At 40.6% G+C, this 18,846-nt stretch overlaps 1 protein-coding gene across 3 annotated transcripts in view; it reads left to right on the top strand.

The window, feature by feature from the left end:
* VMP1 (vacuole membrane protein 1) overlaps positions 1-18,846 on the top strand; it is a 66,674-nt gene that overhangs the window by 23,713 nt on the left and 24,115 nt on the right. For all 3 annotated transcript variants that reach the window (XM_069873783.1, XM_069873782.1, XM_069873785.1), the window contains 2 exons: positions 4,183-4,350; positions 8,904-9,035. In XM_069873783.1, coding sequence (XP_069729884.1) covers positions 4,183-4,350; positions 8,904-9,035 — 300 coding nt within the window. The remainder of the gene's footprint in view (positions 1-4,182; positions 4,351-8,903; positions 9,036-18,846) is intronic.

Here is an 18,846-nt window from a genome sequence, read left to right as displayed (position 1 = left end):
GTTTGTAAGGATTGTAACTTCTTGGGTTTTTTTGCAAGCGCCTGCCATTTCTTTCTGCTTGCACTGATGAATTTCCAAGCACAATTTATAGATAAAGATTATACTTTCTAGAAATTTCACCATATGGCATTTAAACTTATTTCTAAGCATTAGCAGTGTCTATTCTAACTTGGGTGCCTTCAGTCACTGAACTAAAGCTTCTCTGAAGGTCTGCGAGTTCAAGAGTTCGAGGTTGTCCTCTGTGAGACGTGAGGGTTGTCTAGCTAGGGATTTCCAAACTCCCCTAAATTACTGTTGCTCAAAAATAGATTTGTGTTGAGTTGATCTTGATGGCCAGATCTTGTCTTGTTTGATTTGCAAATTGTACAGATATTTCTAACAAATCACATTCCAGCCTAACCACAGGCTCCTTCTGGTCGTCAGTAGTGGCAAGCAAATGTTTCTCACCCGAGTCAGCAGAATGTTTCTCAATTTCTTCTCTGTTAGCCCCTGTTAGTGCCTCCTGCGATTTAAAAGCAGAGAAAAAAAAAATCATTGGAAGAGGATGAGGGAAAGACAGTTGGTGTTCAGGATCTTGCATGCCTTGAATTTCAGTGACTGTTCCTGGTTTGGCAAGCAGCGTGTCTACTAAATCGACTGGTTTTAGGATTTGTTGTCTGGTGTGACAGCTTTGCAAAGACCCTTGTCAAAGGCAGAGCCGCAATGAGAGGCAAAGAGGGGCTATCTTAGAGGTTTTACGAAAGTGCTGAAATAAACTGAAAAGCAAACCACCAAGTATTTACTGCAGCCCCATGCAGAGAGGGAAGAGCTGAGGCTGGAGGAGGTATTATTTGTGAAGAGGATTAAAAAATACTATGAGAATTAATCCTTCTGGCACAGGGAGGAGCATAAAGAAAACATCTGAGTGTATATTGACTGGGGTTTTCCAATGAAGCTCGTTTGAAGTTGGTTCCTTGTTCCATTCAGAGTTAAACAGTCACTGTTACTAAATATAAAGCAAAATGGCACCTCTCTTATGAAACACCCGGTGACCCTCCCACTCTTCCTCCCCCAACTCCCATTGCAACCATGGTCCTGTTTAGCCAACCATTGTTTTGAGGTGCTTGGTAACCAGGGCTTTGTGAAAGTATAATGTTCTCTGGAAGCTTTCAGAGCCGAGCTAGAACAAAAGCAGATGTTGGAGATGTTGCTTGCCGCCTGCCAAGCTTCGAGACGTTGTCCATTTGCCTAGCAGGACAGCTGGGTTCTGCTGCCAGAGGAGGACACAGGATTGCTCTGCTTTCCTTTGGCTCACTCCGAGTCCCAGTGCTCCACACTTCATCACTCTAAATGAACCGTTTATGCTTTATTTCTTATTCCAGTTAAAATGTGGCTTCTGTGGGTTCCATAACTCCAACTTTTTTCCATTATAGAATTGTTTACATTGCAGTGGAAGAATTATGTTCAACTGGCCTAGTCTTCAGGTGCCCGTTGGTCATTTACAGCTTCTTTATGAAATGCCCTTTTTTCCGTTGGTTACTTCTTTTAGAATTTTTCCTTTTCCAGATGTTTGTTGAGACTGGAAGAGCTTTCTTAACAGGAGGCAATGTTTTGAGACCATTAAGCCGTTTCAAGGAGGGCAACTCTGTTGGGAGAAGCTGCTCATGGCAAGAAGCTCCTGCAGCAGCCTCTTGTTTAGGTATTTTGTCATTGCTTGCTCTCCTAAGAGTGTGCCATCGTCTTCACACACATTGTGTACAGTTTGGGAAGAAAAGCTGGTCGTGCTATCACCAAAACCTTGCAAGAGGGTGGGGCCTCGCTATAATAGTGATTAAATTTGTCCCTTACTCTTATAAAACAAACTGTTCTTCTCCCATTGCAGCTGCCTGTAGTTATGCTATTGTGTGGTAGAACTTTTGTGGAACTGAAAACCACGCTTCTTGATTCACACCCCATATCTCAGTGCTGTGGCGATGGCCTTACCCTTAATCTCGGGGGAACACAGGGAACGGTCACTCACAACTCGAGGACGTGGGGATTTCCTCCATGCAAACTTGCTGTTCAAGGGAATTTTATTGCAAATTTCTGCAGGTGGAAACCATAATTTAAGGAAGATGGCTCGAGACCTTTTTTTGTTCAAAGGTTGCTGTCAGACTGGGGAGGGGCAAGCAGGTATGGGATTTGATTCCCTAAGTTTCAGAGTACGGTGGAGAAAGAGGTTCCCAGGTTTGCCATAAACACGCTTTACGATTTAGGAAAGTTTCATCTCTCTCTTCGCATCTGTCCTTGATGAGTAAAACAGAGAGATGTCATTTGTTTCGATGTGAAACTGCCAAGGACAGGGTTGATCTTGCTACAAGTACCAAAAAGTTGTCAGCATGCATTAACAGTCACTGGTTCATTCTTCCCTTGTTTGTGCTCCCTTCCATATCAAAATCGCTCTTGTGTATCAGCTATTGGATCTCCTCTTTTTCAGACTTACTTCAATGAACCTTTTCTCTTTTTTTGTGTGTGTGAGAGAGGCTGTGCCTCATTTTTCATCTCAGGAGGCTGTTTCTGTCCACTCATATAATCCAAAGCGCTTTAGAGTAGTCTCTTGTAAAATAACAAGGAATTTTAAAAAAAAAAAAAATTCCTTGATACCAGAGCAGCTTGACTTTTACCAGCGTGTGCCAGAAGAATGGTTTGATTTGGCATTGTTTACATATGACAACAGCAGTCACAGCTGTCCTACAGAAAAATGTAACTGATTTTTTTTTCAGCATTGCCATTTCACTACCATTAAAAAATTACAGGATCCCTGTGGTTATGTGAGTCCAGTGCTCCAGTCTCTTCAGTGGGACCTGAAATGTTGACATGAGTGAATGCAACTAAAATCCTCTTCCCAGTAAGTCTAGAAAAGGCAATGGAGCTCCACCTCTTGTGTGAGACCTGCTGTGGAATTTCACTGTTTAAATGTGCAAATGAAGCCTGCAGGGTTCTCCAGTAAATGCTCCTGCATTTCAAAGTGAGCCTTGGAAGCCTTGGGCAGGGGCTGGGCAGTGCTGAGGTCTGTCACACTTTCCGTCCTTATTCTGTGATGGATTTAGCTTTGATTTGGGTGGGGGGTATCGGGCTTTCCTCTTGGTCTAATAAAACGTGACTCGTTTAAGGGAAAAGATGTAGAAGAAAGTTGTTGACTGTGTGTTTCCCAACATGACGTCAAAACCCACCAAATCGTTAATAGCTGAAGTTAAGGTTTGTGTAATTTGTTCTGCACGTAAAGAAAACTTTAGAATTTCATAAAATCTGTGACTTTATGAAAAGACCTCAGTTTAACTCCATATGTTTTTCTCCCCACTTCTTCCCCAGGCAATGTTTCCCTTACCTTTTGCTATGTGATTTCTTTTATTAGCTGTAACATCTAGCATTCTGGCCATGGACTGTTGGAGTTGCTTCTCACTTCTTTAGTATTAAAATAAAGGCAGATTTTTCAGGCATTGAACAGCTACGTACTTAAATAGATTTTTATGCTAGTTTTATTTGGAGGTCTATCCAGAAAGTTATTTTCATGTAGATGGGAACTAGAAGTACTTAAATTATATTGCATTTAAATAATGTTTTAATTTTTAAATTTTATGTCAAACTGTTTTTAGCAAACAGCAGTAAGATCACTTTTTTGTATATGCAGGGAGACTGGCACAAATTAAGCAACTAATTTTTTGAGAAAGATCTCGAAGTTAAGAAGATCCACTGTAAGATGATATAAAGTCATTAACAAAAAATGTAACATAGAATTTAAACACCTCCACCCTCTCAAAGCAACAGCGGGGAACACGCCTGCTCTAATAAAGCTGTAGGCCATAAATACCTCAAGGAGAACATTTAAAGTGTTGAGAATTGTCTTGTTTTGTAAGCATAAGGTCTTGGCTACGTCGTACCTCTGTACAATGGCATGGCAAAGCTGAAAGGCTCCTTGAATTTTTCTAGTGGATCACAAGTGGGATTTTGGGGGAGGTGGGGAGAACGTTATTAGCTCAACGTTGCACTTCAGAGGGTCAAAAAAACCCCAGCATTTTACATATATAATTTTATTACTGGCTAAGGTGAGAAACCCTTTGTTCTAGCCTGGGCTCCTTGCATCGGGGACAAATGTGGGGTTCTAGTTGTAACTGTTACCGTAATTGACATAAAATGCATTTGATGTTACTTGTGTTTTTTCAGGGTCCACACATAGCATCAGTTACTCTTGCTGCTTATGAGTGCAACTCAGTTAATTTTCCTGAGCCACCTTACCCGGATCAAATTATCTGCCCGGACGGGGAGACGACTGAAGGATCCATCTCCTTATGGGCTATCATCTCAAAAGTCAGGCTGGAGGCGTGCATGTGGGTAAGGCTTGGTTTCTAAAACTTAAGCAATTTTAATTTGTGCATTTAATTTCTGTGTCCGCAATACACACAAGTTCTTGAAGTAGCAAAATAATACTGTCTTACGCTGCCAACAATAGCACATATATCTGCAATATGAATAGTTGCTTTCCTGATCAGCCTTCTTTGTGCTACCCCTGGATAATGTTAGTCTCTTTTAAAGAGAAGTAATGGGATATTATTGGGTTATCTTTTATCAGCTGCAGCGTTGACTACTTTTCTAGATGCTAGCAGAAAGCGCTCATGTGCTTCAAAGCTGTTGATGTAAAAGGTAAGTTTCAGAAAGGGTGTCTGGATCCCAAGTGCTTTTGCAGCTGTCAGGTCTGATGCTGCATGCGGTTAAGCAATAAATAATTTCAAAAATGTTGATCCTGTAACTGGAGCGAAGCTGCAGTTACTCATACAAAGGACTCGGGCCCTAATGTCATAGCTGAGATGTTTTTCTAGGTTGCATCTATGGATTAAATAGTGTTGTGCTGCACATTTTCGTTTATTTTATTTTTGTTTCTCTGCCCATTTCCATCACAGCAAACTTTTCACTTAAAGCAGGAAAAACAGGTTAGCTTTTGAGTCAATCAGGGTCTCAGGAAATGCTGTCATTGGAACTTCCTTTCTGTTTTCCTTTTTTTCCTTCTGCAGCTTTTTATAGAAGCTTGATTTTTGGAGGATTTTGGTCAGCTGAGATGTTTTTTTCATTACGTTTAGATTATTTTGAATGGCAGTTTACAAAGATGCATCTGCTGTGAGCTGCACGCCAAATTAACTTCATTTTACTACCAACTTCCTGTTCTGACTGATGATTTAATTATGAAATTCTTGGTTGTCCAATTCAAATGTAGAGAAAGGAAATTATGAAAATATGTGGTATCTGATGTCTGCCCCTGTATTCCTTCTGATAATATGAAAAGATGTTTTAAGGCAACTTTGGTCACTACAGCTTTTTAAAATGATCAGCAGCTCTGTTACCTGCAAAAATTCTGGTTAGGTTGTACATGTTACAGGCTGAAGTGATGTGTAGCAGCACCCAAGTCAGAATAGTAACAGAGAAAGTGGACTTACAGCCCTTTCAAGAAGCAAGATGTCTTTTTATTTTGTTTCTCATCTTCCTCTGCTTAAGTTTGTTAAATGGAGCCTAGAGTCATAAAAATGGCATTTACAATTACGTTTCTAGGGTTGCAAAATAAAAATGTAGCTCAGGGTAAACATCCATTGCTTAATCGTCAGCATACAAAATAACTGAACTCTGATGAGAATTAAGTCGTTTAGAAATGAGTTAATGGAGTTACAGGCATTGGAAGCTGTGTCCTTCTGAGCAACCATCAGGGAGAACAAACGGTTCCTTCAGTCTCTGATTTGAGTTGTGTTTCTTAGTTCAGGCTAGGGAAAGAAGGGAAAAGGGCTGAGCCTGAATGTTTGTATCCCACTCTTTCCCCCGCTCTTTCTTCTCGACTTTGAATTCACCGTCCGCTACCTTTTCACTGACTTTTGTCTCCAATAGATTTTCCCCTGGGAGCATCCTCTGTCTACCAGTGGTGTCTAGTATAATGTTATGCTTTCTTGGAATGTTTCATGAGTACATAAACATTGCTTGCTAATTTCCTGTAAGCCAAATCAAGTTGGCAGTTGCTGCTGCTTCTTCCAGTATGTTTCTTTTGTCCTAATTCCAGTTCACTTTTTATGGAAGCTGTTGAAGAGACTTCTTTTCTGTCACTCTTAACCCAAATGTCCATCTTAACAGGAAAGTATTGGTGACTTCAGAAAGTGAGAAGATTTTTTTTTTTTTGCAAATCAAAATTATATATATTTTTTTTAAAAAAAAAAGAGAAAATTGAATTTATTTTAAACTGAAATCAAGACTATTCAATCATGCCCAGATTAGGAATTACACTTAACTCACAAAATCTTTTTTTAATGGAATGCAACTTCAGATTTTAGATCTATTAGGTAAATACTGAACTAATGCAAAAGAAAAGGAACTAATGGATGTTAATTATACAGATGTGCTCTTAATGCAGCACATGTTGCCCTGTGAGGAATAGGTACAACAGCATCAAGAGCCTCTTTCTTTTAGACTTATAAAGTGAAATTATGTTGAATGGCTCCATAGTGAAACCCAGCCAACCTCCTTGATTGTTTGGAAGGCGACAGAAGGGTGGTAGCAATATAAATTTTCATGTGCACTGTTGAAAGCAGGACTGTCCCAGTGGGGACTTCGCAGACCTCAGTCTATAAAGCTACCCAGACTAAGTATCCTGCAAGGTTTGAAGGCTGGGATTTATCTGCACAAGGGATTCGATCAGATCACAAAAACATCAGAGGCTGTTTCAGCCAACTTAAACCAGGTAAAGTTTTTTTCCAGAGATTAAAATCATTACTAGTCCCCTGCATGTCAGTGATAGCTGGTTTTGTCGATAATGAGTGTTACGAGGATTAAATATCACTGTATCTAAGGAATTATTAGGTGAAATGAAAATGATGCTTTTTTCAATACCTATAAAAGTTGGCTCCACCAGTCCTGGCCTGCAGAAGGGCTCTCCAAAACAATCTGCTAGGTGTATGCCAGTTTTCACAGCCTTCCATCCCACAGGGACAAGGAATTCAATAATGCCCGACATTTTTAATGTGTTACAGCTTTTTTGTGTGTTTTTTTACAAGAAATAAGGGGAAAGAATAAAAATGTTTAATTGCTGAGGATTAGCAGAACAGGCGGCCTGTGTCCTGACCAGGATAAAATCTGTTTAAAAGACTCTTTCTAGTGGAGTAATTTCCCAGTTTCCTTTTCTGAATATGTTTGTGTAAAAGAATTTTGATTAGCATTTGCCTTTCCAGTTTGTTGTGGGTCCAAGGACTCTTGGTGTAAAGCTGGCATTTGAAGTGAAACGGTGCAGATGCACAGCTAATGTTACAAAAAGCAGTTAAAGAGTTACTGGTTTGGATCTCTTAATTGCTTCTTTATTTTTAATGCACTTAAGGAACCTGTCTTCAGCAGACATGAAATCATATGATTTTTTTGTTGCAGTTCTGAAATGTTTTGTAATAACGAGCATGTGACTTTAACCAATTTAAAGAAAGTTCATGTCTAGTACGCACATGCAAACCTCTTCCTCAGCTAACGAAATGAAGCCAAAGCAAATTGGCAGGGCCTGGAGAAGCAATGTGACTTTTTGTTCTTGCATCACCCTGAGAACATAACCTCAAGTTAATTTTTCTGAAATGCTGTTGCTACTGTTTTCAGGCTTATCATCCCTCCTGCCAGAAATTGGCAGATTAATGAAGTTCAGCTTGTTGCTCTCGTTTAAATTTTTCTTCTGTGGAAAACAAGGGCATAAACAGATGAGGCTGTGCACTTTATATGCTTGAAGTGAGGATTTAACAGCTTGGGTCACTGCAGAGTGATGGTATTGAAAACCACAACCTGTTGATTTGGAATATCCACAGCAGCTGGAATTCTCCCTTGCTTGCAGCTGCGTGTAGAGTGGGAACAAAGGAAATTGAAAAGCATTCATGTTGCTTCAGAGGAATAGAAAAGCATTTGTTACAACTGACCCTAAGAAAGAAAAGCCATCTGCACGTGGCTAAGTTTTAGCACTTTTCCAGTGTGATGCCCAACTATTGTGCTGTTACCTGTCCTATATTTAAACCATACTGAATTTAATCCAAGTTCCTGTTTCATTAGCCTGTGTTTATCCGTGTGTTCAATCTTAGCTGTCTTTTTAATTTTCTTTTTTCCCTTGGTTAAGCTAAAGTTGCATTTACCCACAAGACTGAAATGATTCACTTTATGTCATGAGAAAACAAATATAATTTTCCTGTGGTGAGAAAGGAACCGTGCTTTCATCTCAAGTTCTCTTGGCTATTTTCATTCTACCTTAAGGAGAGAGAAAACTCAAGATCGAGCTTTGCTTAACCTTATTTTCCTCACTCACAGCTATAGTAAAACTCGAGCCTGTTTTCTAATAAACACTTGCACAAAGTCTCATGACCGAAAAGTAAACTACATGACGGCACCGGGGAGGAGTTCCCAGATAATTTTGGAGGAGCAAAGGCTGTCACATGCCAGCAACTGAGTCTGGCATCATGTGCTGGGATGAGATGGCAGTGCTGTGCTGAGTCAGGGATCCTGTCGGCCAGCAGGGCCCCCAGCCTGGCCGGCTGCAGCCTCCCCTCCGGCTCTGGAGCCGGGCAACGGGCCACTCTGCAGGGCCCCAGAGAGGCACAGATCATGATGTTTTGACCTCGCAGACCACAGCTTGGGAGCCACTGTCTTTGCAGCGTGATAGTCTGCTGAGAGAAGCCGAGTTTTGCTAAACAAGGGAAAGGGGGGAAGTGGAGTTTCAAAGGAACTGTGTGATGTTTGAAATTGGGAGAAACCTGACTTGATGGGTAAAAGCAAGCTTCTCAAAGCGGCTGGTCTCGTCAGTTCTAATAACTTGAAACATCCATGGGACTGTGCATATCGCATGTTTCCTATTTAAGCATAAACATGAAAATAAATCAGAATTATTCTTTTCCCAGGGTGCTGGCACAGCCATTGGAGAGCTGCCTCCATATTTTATGGCGAGGGCGGCCCGACTCTCTGGTGCTGAACCTGATGATGAAGAGTACCAGGAATTTGAGGAGATGCTGGAAAATGCAGAGACTGCACAAGTAAGAACAGTGCAAAACAACAGAATTAATAAAACACAGAACAACTAGATGGAGTAAATAACCATTCCAGTGAAATGGGGATGGGCCAAAAATCGGTTGGTGTGAATTCACAGGGACTTCCCAGGGATGGAAAAAGAGCCTCCACTGGGTAGAGATACATCTGGTAATGGGAGGACAAGAATGTAGCTTGTCGAAGCACAGGCAGTAGTGCAGACAGAGTATTCACTGCAAATACTGCATCTATATTGTACTGTTCTTGGAAGTCTAAGAAGGTAGTGTGAAAGTGGGCTAACAGTCCAGTGACAGAAGAGGTGATTTTCCACATCCAGGGTAGTTACAGCTGCATTTAAAGCCTCTCTGGGCCAGGAGATGATTTTCAGTCTACTCATCCCCTTCAGATGACATTTGCCTGCCTTGCTACTAACACCCTCAGGGGCCAGGGCATGACCCATTCATCAGCTTGAGGAAACATATTTTTCCTGATGTGAAAATGCAGCCAAACTGCTCAGAATCCTTTTTTTGTTGCTTTTGTCATTTGTTTTCTTGATGGATTAAGTACTGTTTGCGTTACAGCATAGTTTGCAACTGATGATGTACATCAGTCAGGTATCATTGTAGATAATTTTTCATTCAGGTCAGGAGTTTGCATCTTCTTCACAAGTGACTGATAATGTCCCAGAAGAAATTAAACATTTTTTCTACTTGCCACTGATTTTCTCTTCTGTATTTTCCCTTCTTACCACATTTTGTATGCCACTAAGTTGAAAAAGGTCCTAAGACTGCTATTAAAAAAAAACTAGCAGATGCACTGCTGTCTTTAAACTGTTCTGCCAGGGTATTTTCTTGATACAAATAAATACTTCTACTTTTTTTCTCCCTTTCTTCAAAAAAATGGATGAAACCTTTCCATGAAAGTGGTTTGTCTGGAAATACGGAGTGCAATCTAGTAACTCTAATAGTAAACCCTATGCTTCCCGAGAGCCTTCCACTACTAGAAAATTCCAAAGGGATTTTCTGCTATTGTAAATAATAAATTCTTTTATTTCTTTAAAGATGCAGGGGGATGTAAATCTGCTTTGGTCTTTACTCTATTGTCAGTCTTTGCTTTGCAAAGTAATCCCTAACTGTATAAAAAAAATCAGGTTGTGGTAAAAAGAAAACAACCCAAATGAAACTAGTTAAATACACAACTTGAGAGCTGAAATGCTCTATTTACTGAAACTCTCCCAGCAAATTGTATGTGTGTACAGTTGTGGGAGCAGCCGGAGTTGGTTTCCAGAACGCACACCAAGATTCCTGGGCAGAAAAATTTTTGCTAGAGAGTGTTTTGTCACGATAGGCCAAACTATGGCCAGCTGTATTGACTGCCCGTAGCAAATGAATGCTGTTGTGTAATTAATTAAGAAAAATAATGGTGTTATTTACCAGTACTTTTGATTTTATTTCCTTGGCAGTTGAATTTGGACTGAAAGATGTTGTTTTGTGGATGGACGGCCAGGAAAAAAAAATCATCTTTCTAGACTCCACTTGTGGTTTGGTTTCTATAAAACACTTTTAACATGAGGCTTTGACAATCCGATTAAATTGTATTGCACTCATAAAACTGACAGTTCAGTTTTTTCCATTTGCTAATATGACTTCCTTTTTGCTTTTGGCTTCAATCATGTTTTTGCTAGATGTCTGTGGGAGACCAGGCTGCCTTTTCCAATGACCTTGAGTAAATCCCAGTCTTCAGCATAGCTTATCGCTATTTGTTCTGCAATTGCTATTCATGAGCAGTTATGATGCCTATTTTTAAATTGCTCAATAACAGTTTTCATTACCTACATCAGCTCCCACTCTCCCAAGTTGAAGCCATATGCTTAAGAAAACACGGGAGATGTGACAAGTGTCTTATGCCATGGAGACTACTACAAAGGTTTGACGTCAAATGACAGGAGCCTCCTTTCAGGATAAAGGTCTCGCTTCGTCCTGCCTTTTTGAAAGGCACGAAAGTGGGTGTGTGAGATTTTGAAGAATAGCTTTCCCCTCTCCTTCTGCTGAGCTGCTGTGTGCCTACAAGGCACAGCCAAATGGCTTGACGTTCTTCCCTGCGTGTGTTTTGTTTAGAGAGCTTGTCGCTGCTGTTTCTCAAAAACAATGGTAATTTTCAGAAACAGATGAGGACCTTCTATGGTGAGAATAGAGCATGAATATAACATCCAGCCTGAAGGATCTGAGAGAGGGGGAATGTGCTTGCTTTCATGGCACTTGGAAAAAAAAAAATCAACAAAAAAGGAACCTAAAAGGATTAAGCAGCGTAAAGGTGCCCCATTCAAAGTTACACAGACTAAGATACTATTTACTTTAAAGAGTCTATTGATGGATTTTCTGTCATAAATCTCAGATCTAAGTGACCTTTCTCCTTGAGCTGGGTTTTCAGAGTACTCAATAGCCTGCAGATGATGTGTAAGCCTGCCTTATACTTCCCATTACCATACTGCAGAAAAAGCCCCTCATTTTAAAGGAACACTCACTTCTTCTTTCTGTGCCTCCCTCTGTGTGCACACCAGTGAGCTTGTCCCTGTTACATAAAGACAGCACCCGAGCTGCTCTTGCCTTGCGGCTGCTCTTGTTGAAACAGAGCAGCTCTGCCCTGGAGAGGGAGCGTGGTTTACAGGCAGGGCTCTTTTTTTTTTTCTCAGAGCTCCACACAATGCAAAGCCCAGCTGCTATAGGGACAGAGCAACTTGCTCTGAGTTGTTAACACTTAAGGCAATGTTTAAAAAATTACCAGTATTTGAATCAGAGTGTCTCCGTTGCTGTTAGCTCTCTTGCAGTCAAATTCCAGAGCAAAGGAGGTTTTTACCAGAGCTCTCTTTTCAGCCACATCTCCAGTGCAGCCCTTCAAACCAACCTCTCAATTAGGGGAAGCCAATCTACTACTTAGTGCTGGGGCAGCGCACTGGTAATAATATGGTGCAGGCATAGTTTTGTAGAGTTTCATGTCTGCATGCACATGTGCAGGGACTCTTTTGCTGGTTTAGCAGTTCTTGATTTCTTAGTGTTCTCTCTGTCATACTGAAATGCTTAAAGCTGACGAGGTTTCTGGTGAAAAAGAAGCTTCTAATGCCAGGTGTCCTCAAGGTACTTAGTGATAACACATAATGCATGGGCCCTTGCTGTCTCGTGGGACTCCTTGCTAAGAGGAGAAAGCACCAACACCCTTGCTGTCTATCTAATCACTAATGACTGTAAGTGTTTAGATTCATTAAGTGGTATATTTTTAAGAATTAATGATTTACACATCAGGCTTAGCTTCTGTGCAGCGTTTCTGCAGCCAAATTTCCGTGTAGAAATATTTTCTAGTTGCCTACGTTACTATCAGCTTTGGCTGTTTGTTCGCTTTCCAAACTGTGTCCTGCCTCTGAAAGAATACAGCCTTGAAAAAAGGGTTAAATCCATAGCAATGCCGAGCTGCAGCGGGACTGGCTTGTAAATGATTGAGTGCCATCTGCACACTGACTGTCAGTTGTTGCTGGGACCTGTTTTTGACTCCACTGAACCTTTACTGGTTGTGGTTTGTCTGGCCATCACATGACTTCTCTGAAAATTCCCCCTCCCCTCCATTTCCAGTAAACTGTTTGAACAGGAGTGACTCAGACTGAAACCAGCTTCCCTGTAACCACAGGGCTTGTTAAAGAATTTGTCAACGTGGACTCAAGAGGGTTTGTTTTAAACTGAGCTGCAACTGCTTCAGTTTGCGTTGCGTCAGGAGTTCCACCAAACAACTTCCTGCTTGCCGGGTCGGCTTCTTGCCTGCAAGGAGTTAAACTGATGAACTTTTGCAACTGCAGCCGTTAGACGCAGGTTAAACCCACCTTTCCAGCATTTCTGAAGAGTCTGGTGGTAGGAGCTGCGTCGCTTTTCCCCAACTTCATGTGGGGTTTCTCCCTGCTGCCGCAGAACAAAGTACCCACCACACCCAGCCGTGGTTACTGGGCGAGCGAGGCTCTGCGTTCTCTGTGTTCTGACATGACACTGTGACCTAATTCGAATGGAATGATTAGGTTCAACTAATAAGCAAAATGTTACTTAATTAGCAGGGTAAAATACGATGGCTAAATTAAAAATGGATCTCTCCCTTGATTAAGCCAACAGCTAGTATCTGGTAAGTTCCAGCTTGAGAAGGATTCGCTGGCTTGTTTAATCAAAAGGTTTTGAGGGTATTCAGTACCAGCAAAAAAGAAGTTGAAGCAGACCACAAACAAGTTTTTATAAAGCAGTTATCATAAAAATGGAAGTGGTAGGGTCACATACAATATCTGGAAAACCTTGACTTCTTTCTTTTTTTTTTTTTGCTTTCCCAGAAATAACTTGTTTAAACCCAACATCAAATTCCGTTCATAACATCTCTTATTCACTTTTCCAGTCACCCCTTTTCCTCATCAGCTTCCTCCCTTTATTAATTGTGCTGTACTGGGGTTTGGTCAGGGCTGCCTGACGGGTGGCCACAAGGAGGCTTCACATTGTGCTTTCCTCAAGCTTTGTTAACGTATATTGAGGAGGTATCAAACCTCTTTTATTTTGGCTTGCAATTAAATGAAAACTCAGAACTATTAACTTTGAAGTTTTGCTTTAGGAATTTCCTATGAATGCTTGAAAGTGAGATGGCAAACGGTGAATTAGAAGTAAAGTGTGGTGGGTTTTTTCCACACAATATAATCAAATATGCTAAGGAACAACTTAGTTTTAAGTTGCTTTCCAAAATTACTGAGTTGAAATAAGGTTTGGAGTGAGTCAATGGGAGGTTTAAATAAAGGAGGTTGTTACAGAGGACCTAATGAGAAAAGAGGTAGCAAAGAGTTAATGTTATAGGCAATGGGGAGACAATTGGAGCTATGAGTAACAAATGTGTGAGCCACCTCCTTGCTGGATTTCTTGGACTGGCAAGAGAATGGGGCAGTCCTGTGCCTGTATTGTTCTATTCATTTGCACACCTGCTTACAGATAAGGAAAAAACAGCACTGAGCATTACCTTACCTTTGCTAAGGGTAATCTAGAGAGGGCTTTTTCACATTCCACTTTGAACGGCTTTTTGTGATAATGTCTGTTCTGGTAAAACTCTTTGGTTACCCTCTGTCATTTTAATGTTTAGCATGTAAGTACTTCGACCAGAAATTATCAACTCACTGAAGAAATCTGGGTTATTTTGCAATATTTCCACTCAGTATTAGGATAGTAGCTCGGAAGAATTTTTTCAGTAACTGATCTCTCACTTTGCAACAGAAATGAACCTTCTCAGATGTCAACAGGTTTGCTGGAAATCTTGTGGGCTGTGTTTGCCCTGTAGCTGTGGAGAGCGGTGGCCGCAGGATCTGCATGTCTTGTTCTGTGTAGCAGGGTACTCGTGCAAGTTTCTAAGGGAACGATTTGGCCCTAAGTATTTGATGTTTCACTCCCCATTATTGTGAGAAAGACTAATAAATTGTCAAAAGTTGGAGTCAGATAGGCTGCTTCCAAAATCTTTTTTCAGGGACAGCCTTCAATAACTGATAGAAATTAATTATGGTTTCATAATCAAGAAAATGGCTACTTTTTTCCCCCTGCTCCAGACACTGTTTAAATATCTGCGTTGTACAAGAGTCTGGTATGCAGCCCACTTCTCTGAGCTGTCTGGGAACCTCTGCTACTACTCAGGGAGAACAAGCAAGAGGTCTGCTTAGTGTTGCACATCTGCTGGCAAGGCTGAGTAGGAAGAATTGTATTCTTACACATACAATTGTATGTGTAAGAAGTTGCTCACTTTTATTCTATGAGTGATTTTTCTGTGCATGGGTTTTCTTCCTCATTTCTAAATTCTCTGTGGAGAAACAGGGTATTTTTTTCAGCGCTGGTGACTTTGACTTGTCAGAGACTGAAAAGCTTTGAAGAGGTCAGTCTGTTTGGCTGTCAATTGCATCCTTTCTTGATGACAGTGGATAAAGACATTCCAGCAGTCATGAGCCCTTCCTCACAGTGTCTGGATCTTAAACCACCCACTGAAATAGGACTTGATAATTTGTAATGGATTGAAAAAATTGTCAGCATCCTGGACTTGCTCGTCACGCCACTTTAACTAGATTGGCAGACCTGTGGCCACAATAGCTAATTGCAATTGTAGCTTTGAGATAAATGAGCACTCGGTGTGCAGCAGCCGTGGCATTTTAGGCAGCCAGCACTTTGGTGGAGGCAGTGCCAGGTACGCTCTCACCTGTAGAGGCAAAGGCTGCTGAGGTCAGTGGCTCATGTGTGGGAACCAGAGTGATACCATGTTCTTTGGCTTCGTTCTTCTCTTTCTATGTGGCTGCTAGTATCTCGTTATGGAATCACACAAAAATTCATCTTGAAAGAGTCCCGAGGCAGTTCTCATCCAACATTTTGCTCAGAGCAGTGTCATCGATGAGGTCAAGGTTCCTCAGGGCATTGTCAAGTCTGGTCTTGAAACTCTCCGAGGCTGGAGGCTGCACAACTCGTCTGGGTAACCTCTTCCAACACTGAACTGTCCGAACGGCCTTGCTGCTTCCCTGATGTGCCAAACTGACAGCTCAGTTCCCTGAAAGAGATTGCAGGGTGGGCTAACTGCCAGATCTCCTACAAGATGTGAATAGAAAATATTAATATAAATAGTATATGCTGTAGTATATATAGTGTGTATATATACTACGTATATACTATACTATACGCTATATCTGATATATAACTATTTAGTAGTTCTTTAGCAAGCACAGAAACAGTAAATTTTATTTCACACTTTTATACATGACTGTAAAATTGGAAAGTGTCAAAGGGGACACATTGCTTCATGCTACTGCGCAGACCTGAATAGAGCATAGAGGTGGCAGGGGAAGTGGTTAAAAGGGCTACTGCTCTATAGGACCAATCTGATAAGGCTGAAAGGACATGCTCTTTCCTCTTCCGTCAAACTGTTTCCTTTAATTGTATCTCATACTTTACAAAATTTCGTTATTCTTAGAATGTGAAGCAAAAGAGCTTTTTATGTAGAAGTCTGTAACCTTCAGTTCTAGTTGTGAGAAATTCTGATGTTTGTCAAGGTTGGGAGTGCCTGCTAACTTGCTGAGCTCTATAATGTGTATTCATTTTGTAATATCACTTCCAAACTTGACCATGTAGCAGTCTAAAATCTTGAAACTAAAGATCCTGAGATGGAGTTCATTATGAAGAAGCATTTTCTGGTTCTTGTCCCAGGGTCTAGGGGAGAGAGATAAGTGAGGGAAATAAAATGTTCTTGCCATGGCACAGGTGGTTAATGAAATGAAGAAAATACCTAGAAGTTTCTAGTGTTAATAGTCTGTTTAATCTAGAGGTGGTTGACTTACTTCCTACTCATGTCCGTGGGAGGTCTTATTTACTGTATAAAGGATCCATTACTTGGAGCTTTCACACTTTTGCTCCAAGATAGGTTTAAACGACCAGGGAAATCAAAGCTTGCTGTTGGAATGAACACTTCACTCTGTTTTGCTGTGCTCCCATATGACTTCCAGAGGATTCAGCTCTGCACACGGTTCCATTTATGGCTTCTTATGTCTTTCTTTTTTAACAGCAGTTTTAAAATCTGATTATGAGGGCAATAGGTTTAACTGCATTTTCTATGGGAAACTTCAGTGTTTCTGGCACAAGAACTAATTGTAGTTACTCATATGTCTGAGCTTCCAAAGTCCCAAAGATGAGCATCTTTCTGATTGTCTTTGTGGGTTGCAGCATCACCCCTTAACATGCAACCAACCTCAAGAATTTGGACACAAACAGATGTGGAAATAAATCTGTGAGTTTCCCTCAATGATCTATATTCGGTCTTGTTGTCCTGGGAAACACTGGTAGAATTCACCTGGATATTTGACTTCTTGTTGTCTAGGGGTTGTAAGTAGAACGTACTGTGTGCTACAAATGTTCTGAATAATCGTTTGAAATCTTAATAGCTCTAAGTCCTCAAATCTCTGACACAGCCTATTCAATGAGGTTTTGTAGGTGCTGCTCTGTTGGCTTTTCACAGTTCTTTGGTAAAGCCTGTGAACTCAAGGACCCTGTTTCTTTGCTATTCAGTCTTCTTCATGTTGTACTTTCTAAATCTCTTTTCACTTGCAACATGGATGTATTTTCCTGGTTTAACTTTCCCATATGATTACCTTATTCCTCTTTCAGAATTTAATGTCTCAGAAAACCTAGACTTCTTGCGAAGTGAAATTTATTTCCTTCCCAAGCTTAGACTTCAAGCCAGTCCTCTTGATCTGGAATAACTGTCCTATGCCTGTTGTATTTAAATACATTTCTCAAACTTCAGTGCTTGTTTAGATCTGCCACCTTCCCTGAGCTGCTTTCAGTAATCCTTGAAAACCTTATTGTAACTTTGTCTTTTGGCAGCTTGGTTTCCCAGACAGGGCCTTCCTTTCTCAGATTTTCGAGTGATAGGTAAGTTTAAACCTATGTCTCACACCTCTTCTCACCAGGCATCGAGATGCAAATATTGCCTTTTAGTTTGCCCCTTATTTATATTAAACTGGAATTATTTTTGAGAAGGCAAGGACCAACGATCCAGGGCCACAGCTCTTTCCATACACATTTAGATGTTGAGAGTCGCTGCAGCTCCTGGAGTGGGAGATCAGTGCCACCACGAACCACTGCCAAAATATTCCTGCTTGCATCTTACTGGAACCTTACTCGTGAAATCTGCTACCTTTGATGTCTTGTAGGGGAGGCATGAAATGGTTTCTCTGATCACTGAGTAATGAACTATTTGCAGTGATAGTCAATGACTGTCAACTTTATCTTGATCTGTTCTCCTCATCTTAACTCCAGGTTGATCCCTGAACGTCACTGCTAATGTGCTGCTTTCTTAGCATGGGTGTATGTTGTAACCTCTTGGCTTGTAGGTAGCTATCTGGCCTCTTCAAAACTGCTCTTCTACAGTTAATACGTTATTTCAATGAGTTAATTCTTCCCAGTCCTCTGAAATTCTAGAGTTCATTGCCTAACCACAAATGGTCATTCTCCCATAAGTTGTGTTTGATTCCATTGTGTTGTAATAGAAAGCCAGAAGAAACAAAATATTGTGCAGCTCATTTTTAACATAACTCAGATTTTTACATAAAAAGGAGCACTGTCTTTGTAGGCAGCTTTTATCATTTATAATCTGAGACGGTGGCTTCGTACATCATCTTCAGTCTTTGGAAAAAAATGTTCTCTTCAGATTATTATTTGGATAATTAAACTTTGTTTCTAATAAGAAATATTATAAAAAATAATATAAGTAATATTCAAATTTTGAAGGATTGCCCACATCTTCTTCACAAGTTACATATTCTCATCTGGGGAGTTGCCAGCACTAGGATGAATACCTGTCTCTGCAGCAGCTTTAGTATTCTCTGTGTTTATAGAGGACTATCAAGGTGAAATGCATTCACTTCAGATCTATTTGTCTTTATTTTCTTTAATGTTCATTCATGATCCTGTTTGTTACTAGAGTTAACAGTTGGTTTGTGACAGAGTTGTAGCTTTCTTGATGCTCCAAAAAACTGATTGCAACTTTTGTGTTGAAAAAGAAGCTGTTATATTACATAATTGTTATAGAACCATCTGTCCAGTCTTCCAAGAAAAGTTCTTCTGTCAAAGTCTTATGAGTTGTTTCGGTAAGGATTATGGGACTCAATCCAGTGCTGAGCATTCAGAGCTCCTTGGTAACCATCAACTAGTTACTTGCTAAGGATCCATCAACAACCTCCCTTCTTAGAGATTAAGGAAAAGAAGCTTCACAATTTCAGTGTGAAATTACATT

Source organism: Phaenicophaeus curvirostris, chromosome 21, assembly GCF_032191515.1.
Source record: "Phaenicophaeus curvirostris isolate KB17595 chromosome 21, BPBGC_Pcur_1.0, whole genome shotgun sequence".
Classification (NCBI taxonomy): Eukaryota; Metazoa; Chordata; class Aves; order Cuculiformes; family Cuculidae; genus Phaenicophaeus; species Phaenicophaeus curvirostris.
This window is presented reverse-complemented; position numbering and strand designations above follow the sequence as displayed.